General features: G+C 38.3%; 1 protein-coding gene across 1 annotated transcript in view; it reads right to left on the reverse strand.

The window, feature by feature from the left end:
- LOC102044904 (ATPase family AAA domain-containing protein 2-like) overlaps positions 1 to 10,453 on the reverse strand; it is a 17,634-nt gene extending 7,181 nt beyond the window's left edge. The window contains 10 exon segments of the mRNA XM_031058500.1: positions 1,633 to 1,938; positions 2,381 to 2,471; positions 3,679 to 3,838; positions 4,161 to 4,249; positions 4,831 to 5,005; positions 7,580 to 7,695; positions 7,892 to 8,060; positions 8,835 to 8,913; positions 9,984 to 10,082; positions 10,417 to 10,453. Of these exon segments, the coding sequence (XP_030914360.1) occupies positions 1,633 to 1,938; positions 2,381 to 2,471; positions 3,679 to 3,838; positions 4,161 to 4,249; positions 4,831 to 5,005; positions 7,580 to 7,695; positions 7,892 to 8,060; positions 8,835 to 8,913; positions 9,984 to 10,082; positions 10,417 to 10,453 (1,321 nt within the window).
- Positions 10,454 to 16,702: the final 6,249 nt, after the last annotated feature.

Below are 16,702 nucleotides of genomic sequence, written 5' to 3' on the forward strand. Positions count from 1 at the left end.
CATTTCTCTTGCATTTTGTTATTTGAATGCTATTATCTGAAGGGTACACCCTACCACAGATCTAAGGGCTTTGCACAAGCTTAGGCAAAGCTGTCCCATGTCCTATGATTTGCATCAGGTATTATCTCTCTATTGACAAACACTTAGGAGGATTTTTCCTTAAAATGAAGATGATCAGGAACAATTTCTGTAGTTGTTAGATACCAGAAAAACCCTTCTCCCCTCATTTAAGCATTTATTTACTCTATTCATAATAATTATTGATGATATCAGTGGACAAAGGAAGAGTTACAGACATCATTTATCTGGACTTCTGTAAAGTTTTTGACATCATCCCCCACAGTGTCCTTCTCTTTAAATTGGAGACAGATGGATAAGTGATGAGTAGACTATTAAAAGGGTAAGAAAGTGGTTGGATGGTCACATCCAGAAGGTAGCAATCAATTGCTCAGAGTTCCAGTTGACATCAATGACAAGTGGTGTCCCTCAGGGGTGCCTGCTGGGACTAGTGTTATTTAATATCTTCATTAATGACATAGATAAGGGAATTGAGTGTAACCTCAGTAAATTTGCAGATGACACTAGGCTGAGTGATGCAGTTCACACACCTGAAGGATGGGATGCCATACAGAGGGACCTGGACAAGCTCAAGAACTGCAACAATGGGAATCTCATGAGGTTCAACAGGTCCAAGGGCAAGTTGCTGCACCTGAGTCAGGCCAATTCCCAGTATCAACACAAGCTGGGGATGAATAGATCAAGAGCAGCCCTGCCAAGAATGACTTAGGGCTTCTGGTGGCTGAGAGGCTGGACATGACCCAGAAATGTGCTCTTGCAACCCCAGAAAGACAATTGTGTCCTTGGCTCCATCCAAAGCAGTATGGGCAGCAGGCCAAGGGAGGGGATTCTGCCCCTCTGCTCTGCTCTGCTCTGCTCTGGTGAGACCCCACCTGCTGGGCTGCATCAGCTCTGGGGTCCCAGCACAGAAAGAACATTGACCTGCTGGAGAGAGTCCACAGGAGGGCCGCCAAGATGATGAGAGCAATAGAGCACCTTTCCTGTGAGGAAAGGCTGGGAAAATTGGGTTTGTTTAACCTGGAAAAGACAAAGCTTCAGGTTGACCTACTTTAGGATTTCCAGTACCTGAAGAAAACCTACAGGAAAGATGAAGGACTCCTTACAAGAGCATGTGGTGGGAGGACAAGGGGAAATGGATTCAGACTGAAAGATAGTTTAGATTGGATAATCCTAAAAAAATCTTTACTCTGAGAGTGGTGAGGCATTGAAACAGGTTGCCCAGAGAAGTCATAGATGCCCAGTTCTTGGAAGTGTTCAAAGCCAGGCTGGATGGAGCTCTGAGCAACCTGGTCTAGTGGAAGGTGTCCTTGTCCAAGGCAGGGGGGTTGGAACTAGATTACTTTTAAGGTCCCTCCGATGCAAATCATTCTATGATGCTACAATTTGGAAAGAAGTGCCTCATATGTGAAACCTTAGATCCATCTCTGAAATTACGATGGGAAGTGAGCTACTGTCAGTAATAGAGGGCTCCAGTAGAGAACTCACAGTTCTCCACTGACACACAGCTCCCACTCTGCACATGCAAAGTATAACAATTAGATGTTACTGTAATACCTTGAGTCTTCAGTGCAAGCTTTGCATGGGGAAATGGTCTCTGCAAGGCTTGTAAAATTCTTTCCAGGGTGTTTTCTAACAGTGGCTTTGAAATAGACGGTAGTGCTCTCCCAGGCGAAGCCCCAGCTCTCTGTGATGCTGGAACAATCTTCTGCATGGCCATGGCAAAATCCTTTGCAGTTACTTTAATTGATCTGGCATCTATCTTCAGTCTTTTGTCACTTTCATGTATCTGCGGATAGCGGCGGCGCAAAGCACAGAGCCCAGCTTCAACACATAAGGCTTTAATATCAGCACCACAGAATCCTGACAAACAAAACAAGAACCAAATGTTACATCAACATATATTTGTGTTATATAGGTTAAAAACTGCCTGGATGGCCCGGCCAGGAGTGTTGGTGAATGATGCTACATCCAGTTGGCAGAGGGTTCACTAGTGGTGTTCTCCAAGGCTCAATACCGAGTCCAGTCCTTTTTAATGTCTTTATCAATGATGTGGATGAGGGGATTGAATACACCCTCAGTAAGATTGTGGACAACACTACGCTGGGTGGGAGTGTTGATCTGCTGGAGAGCAGGAAGGCTCTGCAGGGGGATCTGGACAGGCTGGATCAATGAGTATGAGGTTCAGCAAAGCCAGATGCCAGCTCCTGCACTTCTGTCACAGTCCCATGCAGTGATACAGGCTGGGGACAGAGTGGTTGAACACTGCCCAGGGGAAAAGGACCCACACTGCTTTCAAACTCACCAACACATTTCTCAGCCAGGTCTTCAAGTAAGTTGTCTGATGGCTTCAGGGTCCAGTCTCGTGTGTGAATTTTGAAAATTTCTAATCTTGCCTAGAAACAAAATAGTTGCATTTTAGTTTGCCTTAAGTTTTCTCTTAAGAAAACAACCACAACACAAAACCCCCAAACCTCTCACACTAGTACAAATACTTTTCTTGTCTACTAAACTTCTAAGTATTTGAAACGTCAGTTATTAATACATTCGCTGCTTCTTCAAGCAGGAAATTTAATCATTCTTAAATTCTTACATCAAACTCTTGTAGGAGATAAAAGGCAGGTGTATCTTCCATAAAAAGTAAGTTTTATAAGCATGAGACCTAATGATTTGGAAGAACAAATTGTAGTAAAAGTCTCATCTGCAAATGGACATTTTGCATCAAAGAAAATTCTCTCAAATTTAGCAAAATTTCACAGTGAAATTTTGTGAAAATTCTCTCAAATTCAGCAAAATTTCACAGTGAAATTTAGCAAAATTTCACCATGAGGTTTCAGTAGTTCATCAAATTTGCTTTTCTGCCAGTTGATTCAAAGAAAACAGTCCTATTTAAAGTTGCTACAGTTGCTACCAAGAACAAAAACTATGACTCAGACTACTGTCACTCATCCAGAAAATGTCAAACATGGCCCATTATCATCTCTGATCCTAGCAAGACTTTCAGTGAAGTATCTTCTGGTACACAGATTAATTATGGCACACTTCTAGAATTCTTCCACAGCAAGGAATTGTGTATTAGATGTGTTTCATGGCACCTTGTCTCTTGTTCCTGAAAGCACATAAATACTGTATACAAAGGTTTGTGCTAAATGCAGTTTCATGCACTTTTACTAGCCTTCAATCCAATTAGCCTTTTATCTTTGCTCCAAAAATTGCCAAGAAATAGCAGTGATAGTCAGAGAAAAAACACAAAAACAGGGTTAGTTTTGTACACCATCTCTCTCCCAAACATCCCCATCCCAATATTTTTGTTGCTATAAAACAAATTTCTTCATTGCTCAGCTATTGCCACTGAACTCAAAGTGCTGCACCTGTGCAGTGTACTTCATATCTTTGTCCAAGAGAGAAGCAACTACTTGTTGACATCATCTTATTCCTGTATATATTCAGTGCCAGGTTTGCCCTTCACAGTACAATGGAAAGTCTCCAGATATCCCTCTTGTGTCCAAGCTATACACTACAGATGGAGACTTGCACTGCCTTGTTACAGGGGGCTGGTACAAAGATGGACTTTGTCACATCAGACTGACTTGAAGTTCTGACCTCTTTGTTTGGCAAGTTGAAGCGGAATTCTCGTTCAAAGCGCCCAGGTCTTCGTAAGGCAGGATCTATGGAATCCAGTCTATTGGTCGCTCCTATTACCACAACCTCTCCTCTGCTGGCTAAGCCATCCATGAGTGTCAGAAGTGTCCCCACAACAGAGCTAACAGAAAAACATAATTTTCATTCACTGGTTTAGTAAATTTTCTTCAGTCCCACATAACCTTCTCCAGTGATCATTCAAAAAGAACAGGTTTTTATTGACAAGATACTGATCAGTTAAAGAATTATTTTAATACAGCAAAATACAGGTAAGGTAACATAGACCGTACTGATATCAAGCTTAGTGAATTGTTTCCATTTATTGTTTAAAAATCATCTGAAATTCACTAACACTGAATTACTAGTTTTCAGGTTAAATGAAGGGGTCACATCAAGATAAATAGGTTGTGGTCTTCTTTTCACAGAGATCAACCATGTCCTACCTGTGAACCTGATCTTGTTTGCTGGACCGTACAGGAGCAAGAGCATCGATCTCATCAAAGAAAATAATTGAAGGTCGCATCTGGTAGGCCTACAAAGAAAACACAGGAATGCGGACATCAGGAAAACAGTACTACTTGAAAGAGAAGAAAGACATTATGGTGGGAAAGGCACTAGAACTAGATTTTTTTATCAGGGATCTCTGTTAATTAACCTAATGTGAAACAGCAGCTTGTCAACAAAAAACAGTAGCCTGTCAACCCACTGAGACTGGGTGACAGGAAACAAATCATATCAGAATTTTTTACTGCTATTTGGCAACCATGAGAACAGACAGGGCTCAAAGTTTCTGGAAGTGACCTTCCATTACTAATTTAAATGAACATGTGCATCTGTTTCCCTGTCACCTAAAGCTACCATCTCTTGCTTCTTGAGACCATTTTTGTAACTGAGTTGTGTGTATGGTGAAGGGCTTTTTGAGGGTGGTGGTGGTGGTGATTTTCTTGTTTGCTTTCCTAATCTTTTCAGTACATCTCAAGAGACTCCGCTGAGAAAGAGAACACTGGTAATCCCATTTCAGTGGAAGATTACAAAACATGAAATAGAGTGAGTTCTTGACCACAAAAAGTTAGTTACAATTCCAACAGAACACATGGCATGTTGCAACCTTACCTGCTCAAACACTAAACGCAGCTGTCGTTCAGATTCTCCTACCCATTTACTCATGCAGTCGGCAGCACTTCTCATGAAAAAGGTTACTTTCCTGTCACCTCTGCTACATTCATTAGCAAGTGCACGAGCAACCAGGGTCTTTCCAGTCCCTGGTGGACCATAGAATAAACAGCCTCTACAATTTAAAAGAAAGAATTTTTTTAAAAAAATCACATAAGAAAAAATGTAATGGAAAAGTATTTCTTTCAAACCCCATCCCTAAAATACACAACTCTGCGCTCCTAGGCTGAACACTTCATGGATATTTTAGTAACAGCTGAAGTGTGAGAACAGTCAAAAGTGTTCCTACACAATTCTACGAGACAAAGGAAACAAAATTAATAAAGAGAATAATGCAGATGTACAAAAAGATAGTAGCATCCCAGTTCTGGCAAACCAACAGAGATAGTTGCAGTAGAGTGAAGCAAAACCAGAGCAAATTTCAATGCAGAATCTGAGACTGAGCTATCTTAGGAATCATCAGTTCATTTTTTCAGTGATAAACTGCGTATTCATTCTTGTTTTCACAGAAGTCAAGATTAGAGAGCAAAGCATTTCATTCTCCCTTAAAAAGATTTGAGTTACTGGATTTGGTCTCCCTTTGCTGGTGATAAGGGAGAGGAAGCAGGCTAAAAATAAAAAGGTATTCTGCATTTCCGTATTTCCATCAACTAGAAGAGTCTGCTTCAAAAAGAATTTCAATGAATAAAGAAGCAAAACACAGATTTTCTTTTGTTTGTATTACTTTTAATTTCCCTGGAAGGAAATAATTTAAAGTCCTATTTCAATATACCATGACCAAGGATATCTAAAGCTAATGAATTTCCAATAATTTCATTTCGTAACACAGAACTCGTTTAGCTGTGTAAGAAGGGGACATGTGGAGGGATAGAATGTAAGAAAATAGTGCAGGAGGTAGTCTCACACCTGAGGAGTTGCAGCTGTACTAATCACCAAAGATTAGGAACAGGCCTGCCCTTAATAGGCCACAGCGGTGTCCAATAAGAAGATGAGTGCTACAAAAGAGTGGGTTAGCTGGTTGAGGAGAGAGTTGGAATTTGTTGGTTGTGCTGTGAAGAAGAAGTCAGTGCTGTGAGGAGCCGCACATGAGAAATCACCGAGAAGGTATGGGAGCTTTGCAATAAGATGACAACAATTGGTGAGCCTGATGTGATTCTGACATGATCCTGTGGTGATTCAGGTAGAGAACTGTAGAGAGAGCAGTAAGGAGGTGATCCTGTGGTGGTTTGGGGAAAAGGACTTAAATATTAAACAATGTGATCCCAAGGTGATTCAGGAAGATGACTGCAGACCTGAGAGAAATAAGAGAAATAAGGTGGAGTCAGGCAGACTAAGAGCCTAAAAATCCAGATGAGCTATAGCCAGGCAGACCTGGGAGCCTAGAAGTGTGGACAATATATGAGATACCACCCCCAAGAAGAGGATGTTGTTCAAGTTGTATAGCTATTGATAAAATTATGTAACTGTTGATTTGTTACTATCCTAATATATAGCCTTTAGCTTATTCTTGTGAGTTGCCTTATGAAGTTGTACAGCTATTGATATTGTCGGTATTCTAGAAGTGTAAGTATAAGAGTTTCTGATAATATGTAATGTAAGTTTGAGTAATGAATCAAGGTCAGCACAGAGACACATTCCAAAGTTAAATGGAAATGACACAGAAGATGATTGTACTGGGTTTACTGTCTTTTGCAAAGAGCCCTGCAAAAAATAATAAACACAACATTAGTTTATGAAAAGCCTTAGGTTGATGTTCTAGACTGAAAAGCAAAACTAAATCGGAACTTAGAAATGTGTACCTAGTGACATGTTGCCTGGACATTTGTATACAGTTAGTCCTAAGTGAGAGATGTGAATATGTTATAATATCAATTTCCTCAAACATATCTTTCCAGAGATGTTGCAACTTTGTAATTAAAAGAAAAGGGGACTTGTGGAGGGATAGAATGTAAGAAAATAGTGCAGGAGGTAGTCTCACACCTGAGGAGTTGCAGCTGTACTAATCACCAAAGATTAGGAACAGGCCTGCCCTTAACAGGCCACAGCTATGTCCAATAAGAAGTGAGTGCCACAAAAGAGTGGGTTAGCTGGGTGAGGAGAGAGTTTGTTGGTTGTGCTGTGAGGGGAGCTGCAGTTTGTTGGCTGTGCTGTGAAGGAGTCAGTGCTGTGAGGAGCTGCACATGAGAAATCACCGAGAAGGTGATTTGCAGTAGAAGCTTTGCAGTAAAATGACAATAGGGACAGATTCTTATTTTAGCCCAAACATAAAAAAACACTGCAAAGTCCTAGTTGCAAGTCCCATCAATTGTAAAACTAATACCTGAAAATACCTGAGGAAAAAAAGAGTTGGTGTAAGACAAAACTGGGCTCCCACAAAACAAACAACAGTCAACTAGCACCAGACAATGTCTTCCTGCTCACAAACTGATCAAGTCCACTTACATGCCAGACTCTAAAGAAAAAAAAATCTCCAACTCCACCTTTTAAAGACTAGTTTTGACACAGTAAATCTCTGAACACACATATATGCTATATTCTATCCTTTTTTTAATTTACTTTTTATTATGCTAAAAAGAATCATAAACACTGCTGAAAATGTTGAAGCATGGAAACATGTTGATACCTCAGCTGGATATTCTCCTGAAAATAACTGAGTTAAGGACTTACAGTTTTAAATGGTGCCTCTTACCTTGGAGGTTTAAATTTCAATATCTCAAAGACATCAGGATAAAGTAATGGCAAAATGACCATCTCTTTTAAAGCTGAAATGTGGTCAGAGAGGCCACCCACACCATGAAATTGTGCCTAAAGATGAAGTCAACAGAACATGTGTTAAACAAAGCTGCCATATCTATAAGGTTCCATCACAAATTGGATGTCAGCACAAAGAAAATTGCTTGAGAGAAAACTGTAAGTCAAAGGAGCTACAGAGAGCCCATTACTGGAAGCTTCCCTAAATACTGCAAATGTCCCACTGACACCATGAGGTAAAAATACTTACTGAACCATCTATTTGCATTTGCTCCACACCAGCCAGGCTTGCTCCAATTTTCAAGTGATCCTTGTGAACTTCATTTAAGTTGCCTTTCCGAGTTGCTTCCATTTTCGTGTGATCATTCAGAGATCCCTTTATTCGGAGCTCATCTTTCTGAGAGTTGGCTGAAGGAGACCTAATTTGAATTAAGGAGAAAGAACAAAGGGCTTTCTAATTTATGATGCAGTTAGATAATTTTTGATTTTCTAATGATAGCAAGTGAATCCAAAAGACCTTATAAATGAGCATAAACTTCCTAAATAGTTATTAATTCCAGCAGTTTTATGTTTAATGGCCATGACTAAATAAAGAACTTTAAACTGAGTTAATTATTTTAACAACTCTTAGCACTTACAAATATGAGTATTGCAACTTATATTTTAGAATTTCATTAGGCATTTTTCTTGTTTAAGGATAGTTTTATAAAGAAATGTGAGCTCTCTTGAGTGACTGAATAAAAAATCCATTTAAACTTCCATACAGGCTTTCCTTGTAAGTTGTCTTCAGTTTTAATAAATTGTACCCTTCAAGGTTAAGTCTTAAATCTTAATTTGTGCACTCTTCAAGTCTAAGATTTTCAGATGGACATTATGTCTTCCATTCCAGAAAAATGAAATTTCGGTTACACAATCTTAGCCACAACTCTCATCACCACCTTATTAGTGACCAAAAATACAGCATTTTCAAATAAAATCTAAGGACTAGTAAAACGGATGGCCTCCCCTGCAGTGTATGTTTTCCTTATACCCTCAGACTACCACAGTAGTAATCTGGAATTATATTAATCTCTAATTATCGCCAGTCCAAAAAACCTTGAAAGCATTATTCAGTCATATGAACAGCACAACACATATCAGCACATATCAACAGCAGTCTTATAAAGGAGAACTATCATAAACCATACACCAACCTTTTAGGTTTTTTGCTTGAATCTCTCTCTTTGACAGGTGGAGTATAGTTGGACGAGCTTAGGTTACGTTTTCTTAGATCTGTTGAAAGCAAAGAATTTAGAATTTGTTGCAAACAAGTTTGAGAGAAACCAGGATAGTCACAGGCAGAAAATGGGACATGTATTATCCATCTCTAAGTTCAGGGAAAGTTTTGAGGAGGGGATGTTGGGTGGTTTATTCAGTGCACAATAGAAATAAAAAGACATGCGCCTGATTTTTAAGAAAAAATGAAAACCACAAGAGTAAATTAAATCTCTAATTGTTATTATTTTAAGCGTAGATAGGTAATTTTTTTAACTGAAAAGCAACAATAAGGATGCCAAATTGGAAGAAAAAAATAGAATGCACACAGGATACATGCATTCAATAAAATTTACTGGCAAAATGAAGTAAGAAATATAAAGAGAAGTTGTGTGCATGTGTTTTCATTTAAAAATAAAAAGGAAATCTAAATCAACAACCCCTCACTTTCATACAAGAAATTAGCTCTCAAGAGAAACTGTATAATATATAGTATTGTACAACATACTGTATTGGGTCTGGCTGGGATAGAGTTAATTTTCCCCCCAGCAGCTCTCACAGTGCTGTGCTGTGCCGTGGTAGCTGGAAAGGTGTTGGTAACACACTGGTGTTTTGGCTACTGCTGAGCAGTGATAGCACAGCATCACTGCTGCCTCCCCAGCATTCCACTCCCAAGCAGTAGGCTGGCAAGATCCTGGGAGGGGACACAGCTGGGATAGTTGCCCCAAATTAATCAAAGGGATTTTCCATCCCATATGATGTCAGCTTAGCTATAAAAGTTAAGGGAAGTAGGAGGAAGGAGGAGCATTTGTTTTTTAAAATCTTTGCATTCTGGAGCAATTGCTACACGTGCTGAAGCCCTGCTTCCTGGGAAGTGGCCAGACATCACTTGCTGATGGGAAGTAGAAAACAAAACCTCTTTCTTTTTCTTTGTTTGTGGACAACCTTATTCTTTTGCTTTAGTGAACTGCTTTAACCCACAGATTGCCTCCCATCTTATTTTCTCTCCCCAGTTCAGCTGAGAAGTGAGGATGACAGAGCAGGTTGGTGAGCACAGGTGTCCAGCCAAGGTAGCCCAGCACACCTACTTTCCAAGGGAGATTCGTAGCGCTCAACAGCTTTCCTCTGCCGGAAGGAGCGACGCAGGCCATCGCCTTCTCTTCCTTCACTTCCTTCTGGTGAAACCACTGCACATCAACACAATGATAAGTAGTTTAAGTACTGTTGCAAATGTGATGTATTCCAAACACACTATATGACACATTCGCATCTGTCCACAACTTTTTATCTTGTAAGCATTTCAGAAAAACAAGTGAATTTTCTTTTTCCTCTGAATACCTGTTCTAAGCTCACAATACTAAGCTACAGTACAGCCCTAGAGCTTGTAATGGCAATAGCAACATAAATTCTTTAATAGATGAAAAACAACAAGTAGTTCAGCCCATCTCAATTGTTAAAGACTAGGCTTTTGGCTAGAATGTAGTCAAGAAAATTTAAAGCAGAAATAGCTTGCAATGCTACCTGGATCATCAGGATTTTCATTGTTAGTTCTTTCCATATTGAGGCTTTCCTAATTAAGAGAAACAAGAAAGATCAGTCAGAATTATGCAAAAAACCTGTGGGCATGTTTGGTATTTATATAGTAACATTTTCAAGGCACTCCATATACACAAAAGATTGAATTAGGTACAGGAGGGGAGAAGGGGAGCATCTCTCTAGTACCCAGGATTAATAACAAATATTTCTGCTCTAAAATAGGGTTTAGTACATGTGATAGTTAAACACTTCACCAGATACAAAAAATTGTGCATCAGTTAATCCCAGGTAAATAATCCAAGAGTGTAGCAGAACCTAGGACAAAGCAATTCCTAGCAGGCAAAAAAAAAATCATCCTGGTATTTGGGACATGATAAACAAAGTACTGTGGGAAAATCTGATTTCATTAAAAAATAAACAAAGAAGCAAACAAACCAAAGAAAACACAAAGGAATTCACATCTAAACAAAAAAAAAAGACCTGTCAAAGCAGGCTATGAAGATGTTCAAAAAACAAAGCACCTGTCATTCAAAACAACAATGGACTGACTTAATAGAGGAAAACTAAGAGGGAATTTGGCTGCTGAATGTAACTTTAACATTACTTCCTCTCACAGCAGAGGACTACTTGAGCTCACAGGCAAGGCAAAAAACCAAACACAGATACAGCACTCATCAGTTTTAGTAAGATTTGAAATGAAAACTCAAGCCCTGAAACCGCTATTCATAAGCAGAGTCCATTCAAAAGTCATAAGGCAATTCAGAAAGCATAGTTTATGGCATGTATTGCAGCATTTCACTGCTATTTTTGAGTTTCTTCTGAAGAAGATATTCCTTCACCCTTAGAGTGTAGAGCTGTGCCACGACTGTAAGGTATTAAACTATAACTGGAGAGCAAAAATAAATAGTTTTCTAGACTAAACTGTCCTTTGGAAGAGGTTTGTTGAGCTAAATTAAAAATACAACTAAATAATTCCTCTACATGAACTACCCTGCAAATCTTCTCCCAGTCATCCACTTTTTGCAAGACTGCTTCTGAAGTACTATGATACAGAGTTGATATATAAGAACAAAGATAGCCAGGTACAAAAAACTTCATTGAAACCAGCACACATAATCATATGATGTTTCAATACAGTGTGCACAAAGCAAGTCCTCCAGCCAAGTTTTTCATCACTACATAAAATTAGGTCCAAAAGTTTATTTTTTTACAGATAGATTTAAGAACAAGTGGCTAAGCATTTGCAAACATGCACCATTTTCAGGTTTATTTTCCCCTCTTGCTGAGCACAATAAAAAAAATCTAATTTAGCAATTAAAAAATGAATTCTGAAGATCATATTAAGATAACAGAAAGAAATTATGGAAGTTTGTCATCACAGTTAGGTTGGTCTGCATAATGGCATTAAGTCATTTTTAGTTCACAGCCTTCCTCAGACAGCAGACTCAGAGAGTGGGTTGGAAGGAAGTGACAAGGACCATTGACTTCAATTCTTAAAATTGCTTATTCTTCTTGTAACTGGAATGAAGGTCTTACACTGATTTTCTATGATTGTATATGGTAGAAAACATCTCATTGCTGTTACACTTTGCAAACCTTTCTGAAAACAATGTCAGTGTGGGCTTCACAAAGGGAATTAAGATAAAGACACACATACAGACACACAGACAGAAACACTAGTACTGCTTCACTTTGTATCCAACTTTCCACCGTGTCGTAACTTGACCTGGCATTACAAAATTAGTTTTAAGCATGAAAGAAAAATTTATTAAACATCAAGGTGCTTCTGATGCAAGAAAACTGATTTAGAGGAAAAGTTAAATCTACTCAAAGTCACAACATAAAGTCACTGTTTTGGAGCACAAGAACCAGCCTACACATAACAGGGGCTCAGGTGTGATCTCTCTGCAACAGGCAATCCCAAAATGAGGACACCAGTAGCCAATTTAAACTTAACTGTGCCCAAATTTTTTACACATGAAACACCTGCCAAATACATCCTTCTGAACATACTCTGAAGTCTGAAACAGCCTCAAGAACCTGTTGCCAAAAAACCACTCAGGTTCAAGAGCTTGGCTGCAAAGTACAAAGGCCAACATTTATATAAACTAGCACTTTCACAATAATGACAGGACATACCCATGCAGGCAGAGTGAAAGAGAGGGACCCTATGTGCCAACTGCAGTGGAATGTTTACAGAAAGGCTGTGAGGTTGCTGAGCAACAGCCCCTCCCCAAAGTTCCAGCCTTGGCCACGCCCAGTCCTGGTGTGACTCTACTATAGAAAGTCCCACTTGCAGCCTGGAACTCGGCAATTACAGAATCATGGAACGGTTTGGGTTGGTGAGAACCTTTAAAGATCATTTGATTTCAACCCCTCTGCCATGACCAGGGACCCCTTTCACTAGGCCAAGTGGCCTACAACAGGGCATCCAGAACTTCTCTGGGCAGCCTGTTCCAGTGCCTCACCTCCCTCACACTAAAGATGCACTGTATATGTGGTGGGACCTAGGAAAGTCTCAGCCCAAACACATTTATCTCTTGCTGCCAGGAATAATACCTTTTTCTGTTGTCAAAAGAAGGAGAAAATCCCTAGCCAATAGTATGCACAAAGCCTTGCTAATAGGGCTTATTTAAGTAGCTTTGCAAGATGATGAAAAACCCTAGTCACTTTTAAATTTGCCAAAGAAAACATTGATTTGTAGTGGTGTAACTACTTTGTCAAGTCTCCAGCTTTGGTGGACCTCAAAATCACCTTTTCTTCAGCTTTTATCCCAACCCATACTCCAGAAAGTATAAGGTGAAACTGGTTTAATAGGATTATTTTCCATAAATACAAATGAACTGGCATTAATTCTGCTACTCACTTTTAATTCATTATTAACTCAGTCTCATGTTATCTGTTCCATTACTTTTTCCAAGGAATTATGTGACACTGACAAGTCTATAATTTCCTGGTTAATTTCTTTTATTCTGTTTAAATATTAGCATGTTACCTTTCCTTTGCATTCCTGAAATTTCCCCTGTGTAGCAAGAGTTACTGAAAATCGACAGTAACAGTCCAACTCTTCAACAGTGCCCCTAAACCTGTAGGATACAGCTTATTCAAACCTGCTCATTTAAAATGTTTCATTTCCTATTCCAAAGTAAAAATAGTTCCTGAAGCAGATACAGCTCTTATCCCTCCAAATCAAGCCAATAAGAATGGGAATGCCCAAGATCCCCCATCATTTGAAATAAGCCATAGAAGACAATGACAGGAATAATTTCTGTGATACAGAGAACATCACAAGTGAATGCTCTTTGACCTGTTAGTTGTTAAAACACAGTTGTTTCTGGTTTGGCGTATGTGGAAACTGAGATGTAGGGAACCTTAGCAATATCCACAGTGCATGTAGCAAACATAAGAGCAGAAGTTGGGAGGTCTGCACAACTCATGGCCTAACAGGCAGCTCCTCATACATCCTTCACTATTAACCTAGAGGTTCCAACCAAATATCACCACATCAAAGCACAAAGCACCATGTACAGCTGTTCAATGTTAGCTGATCATTTTTGTATTGGAATCACAGTTAACATTAACTATGAAAAGGAAAATAAAACAAGTAATTGCTGGGGGTTTTCTTTGTACAATTTCTGGGGTTTGCCTCAGGGCGATTTTTTTTTGTAACGCAGTCAGCAAATGTGGAATTAGCATGATGTGTAATTGCAAGTAATTTTTTAAATAATACCGATAATAATTTTGTATTTTACATTGTCTTTTTAAGAAGATAAAGGACCAAAAAAAAAAACACAATGCAGACATACATACAAATATTGTTTAGAAATCTAGAAAAACATATAGGGAGATTAAATGTCAAAATGGACCAGTCAGTACAGTATTGATAAAAATTATCCACAGTCTATCTTTGATTGTTGTAAGGCTGAAGTTCTGAAACATGCAAGTATGCACAAGCATAAAAGAATTACGAAGTCAAAGACAAAAAAAAATTTAAAATGTAAATAAATGTCTGATATAGTCTAGTAATAAAAGTCGCACTTCCATATAGTATTTTCTGGGATATATTCAAGTAGGAAAGCAACTGAGACCAACTGAAACAAGCTATAATGTTAAAATATTGATTTGCTCTTGGCCAGAGTAGCTAACATGAGTTATAAATTTGAATTCTATTCCTTTATGCTTACTGCTTGGAGATGTGGAATGAGCCAGCAACAATAAGAAATCTTTATACATTTAATAGTGTATTTGCTTCTTTGTGATTTAGCATTCTGAAACACTCATACAAAAGAAAATCTGCATTAAGAGAACATCAGTGACTCATATTCAGGGGATGGGCAATACCATATCTGGGATTGCTTTTATAATGCTAATTCAGCTCAGCTGTGTGAGTCCCTTTCCAACAGGGGTCATTTAACGAGAACATTCTTTTTCAGAAAATCCAGTCTCTCTTGGATCTAGGAATAAGTCAACATTTGTGTTGAAGAAGATGCTAAATGTGAGGCAGCCAATCCCTCATTTATTGTAGAAGAGGAGGAATTTGATGTAATGATTGATGTAGCACTTGCAGAACAGTTGCTGGATTTAGGAATTTGAGTATTGTGCAGAATACACATTCATCTTTTTCTATAAAATTCCATAGCCATACTGGAATAATTTAAATCACAATTTTTGAAAACTGAAATTAATTCTGTTTTCCCCATTTTCTACACCAAACTTTAAATCCTCATTCTTAATTTGTGGAATTTTAAAAATCTCATAGTTGTAATTTAACATTTAGTAGAGTGTAAGTCTTAAAGGAATTGCAGCTACTCACAGTTAAGTCAGAAGTTGAGCTAAAGGATACCAGCTATTCATCTAAACCAAAGTGACTGTGATAATTTGTCCTATTTTCCTTTTTATAGTATTCTTGGAACTTAGTTCCAGGGGACTAAAGGCAGTCTGAACCTACTAATTACTACAAAAAATCAGCTCCAAGGTACCCTGTCTTAAGAATCCAAAGTTGGTGAACAATTTTGGTCATACCTCCTTTGTTTCCCTCTAAAAACTAGAGTGAAAGGAAATGGAAATCTGTATATAGCATCTGAATAATGTATGTTCACCAATTCCCTGGCTCTTTGCCCTGCTCCTAAGATAAACATCCATACTTGGACTTGAATGTCCATAAATGGTTCTCCATCCAGGTATCTGATGTGAATTGAAGGATCTCAGGGAACATCACAAAACTGATTTCTTGTGCAACCTACACATCAGCTTAACTTTCAGCAAGCAAAGATGATGCCACTGACATAGCTCATAACAGTCAAGAGAAATTAGTGGTTGTTTGTGAAGTGCCTAGGTGCTGACATGAGGAACACCATAGAAAAGTCTGTAAGATATCAACAATGTCTGTCAAGAGCAGCATTTGAGCATAGAGTGATATACAAAATGCAAGATCACATGCTGAAATGGGGAGAAGATGATAGTGAATTATTTGGCACCATCCATTAATTTCAATAAATGAGGTAAGGGTATATAAAGAACAGTTTATGATCTGATAATGCAAGGCCATTGAAAGGTGCCTTTGCAGAGGGGCTTAAGCTTGCATGGATATTTTTAATTCTGATCTATTCTAAATCTTCTCAACTTGTACGTTTATGTGCCATTTCCTAGATTTTTGTTAAAATAAAAACTATCTACTTCATATTCCAGAAAGATACATAAAAGCAATTTATTTCATATTACATTTCATTGGGACTTTTGAGTTCCCAGATTGGTTGGAACTGCTAAACCTTTATATTTGAAGTTTGTATCATTAACAAATACATGCTCCAATTACACAAACATACCCTGACATATGTTATCAGTGGGTACCCAACTTATTAGGGAATTAAATAGATAGTTGACAAACTTACAAGAAATAACATGGAAATAACACACCCAAGTGAGCAATTTCCCCCTGATGCTTGCTTTTTCTAATCATCTGGTGTACAACACAGTATTATTGTTACATAAACTTTTTTCCTTACAACTTCCACTTTTCTTTTACATATTAAAATATAGATTTAAATAAATTACTTGAAAATTCATTTGAAAATCTGTGTCATTGCCACACCTGTATTTACAAATCACTGATGGATGGTTTAGTCACAGTAAAATAATTTCTTCCATTTACAATTCAGTTCTTAAAATATAACTCCTCTACAATGTTGATGAGTCTCATGATGTTTTGAATTTAAACAGCAAGAGAAATGTTTTTCCAATAGCACTATTAAGTGAAATTAAACATTGATTC

This window comes from Geospiza fortis, unplaced genomic scaffold (genome assembly GCF_000277835.1).
Source record: "Geospiza fortis unplaced genomic scaffold, GeoFor_1.0 scaffold7, whole genome shotgun sequence".
Classification (NCBI taxonomy): domain Eukaryota; kingdom Metazoa; phylum Chordata; class Aves; order Passeriformes; family Thraupidae; genus Geospiza; species Geospiza fortis.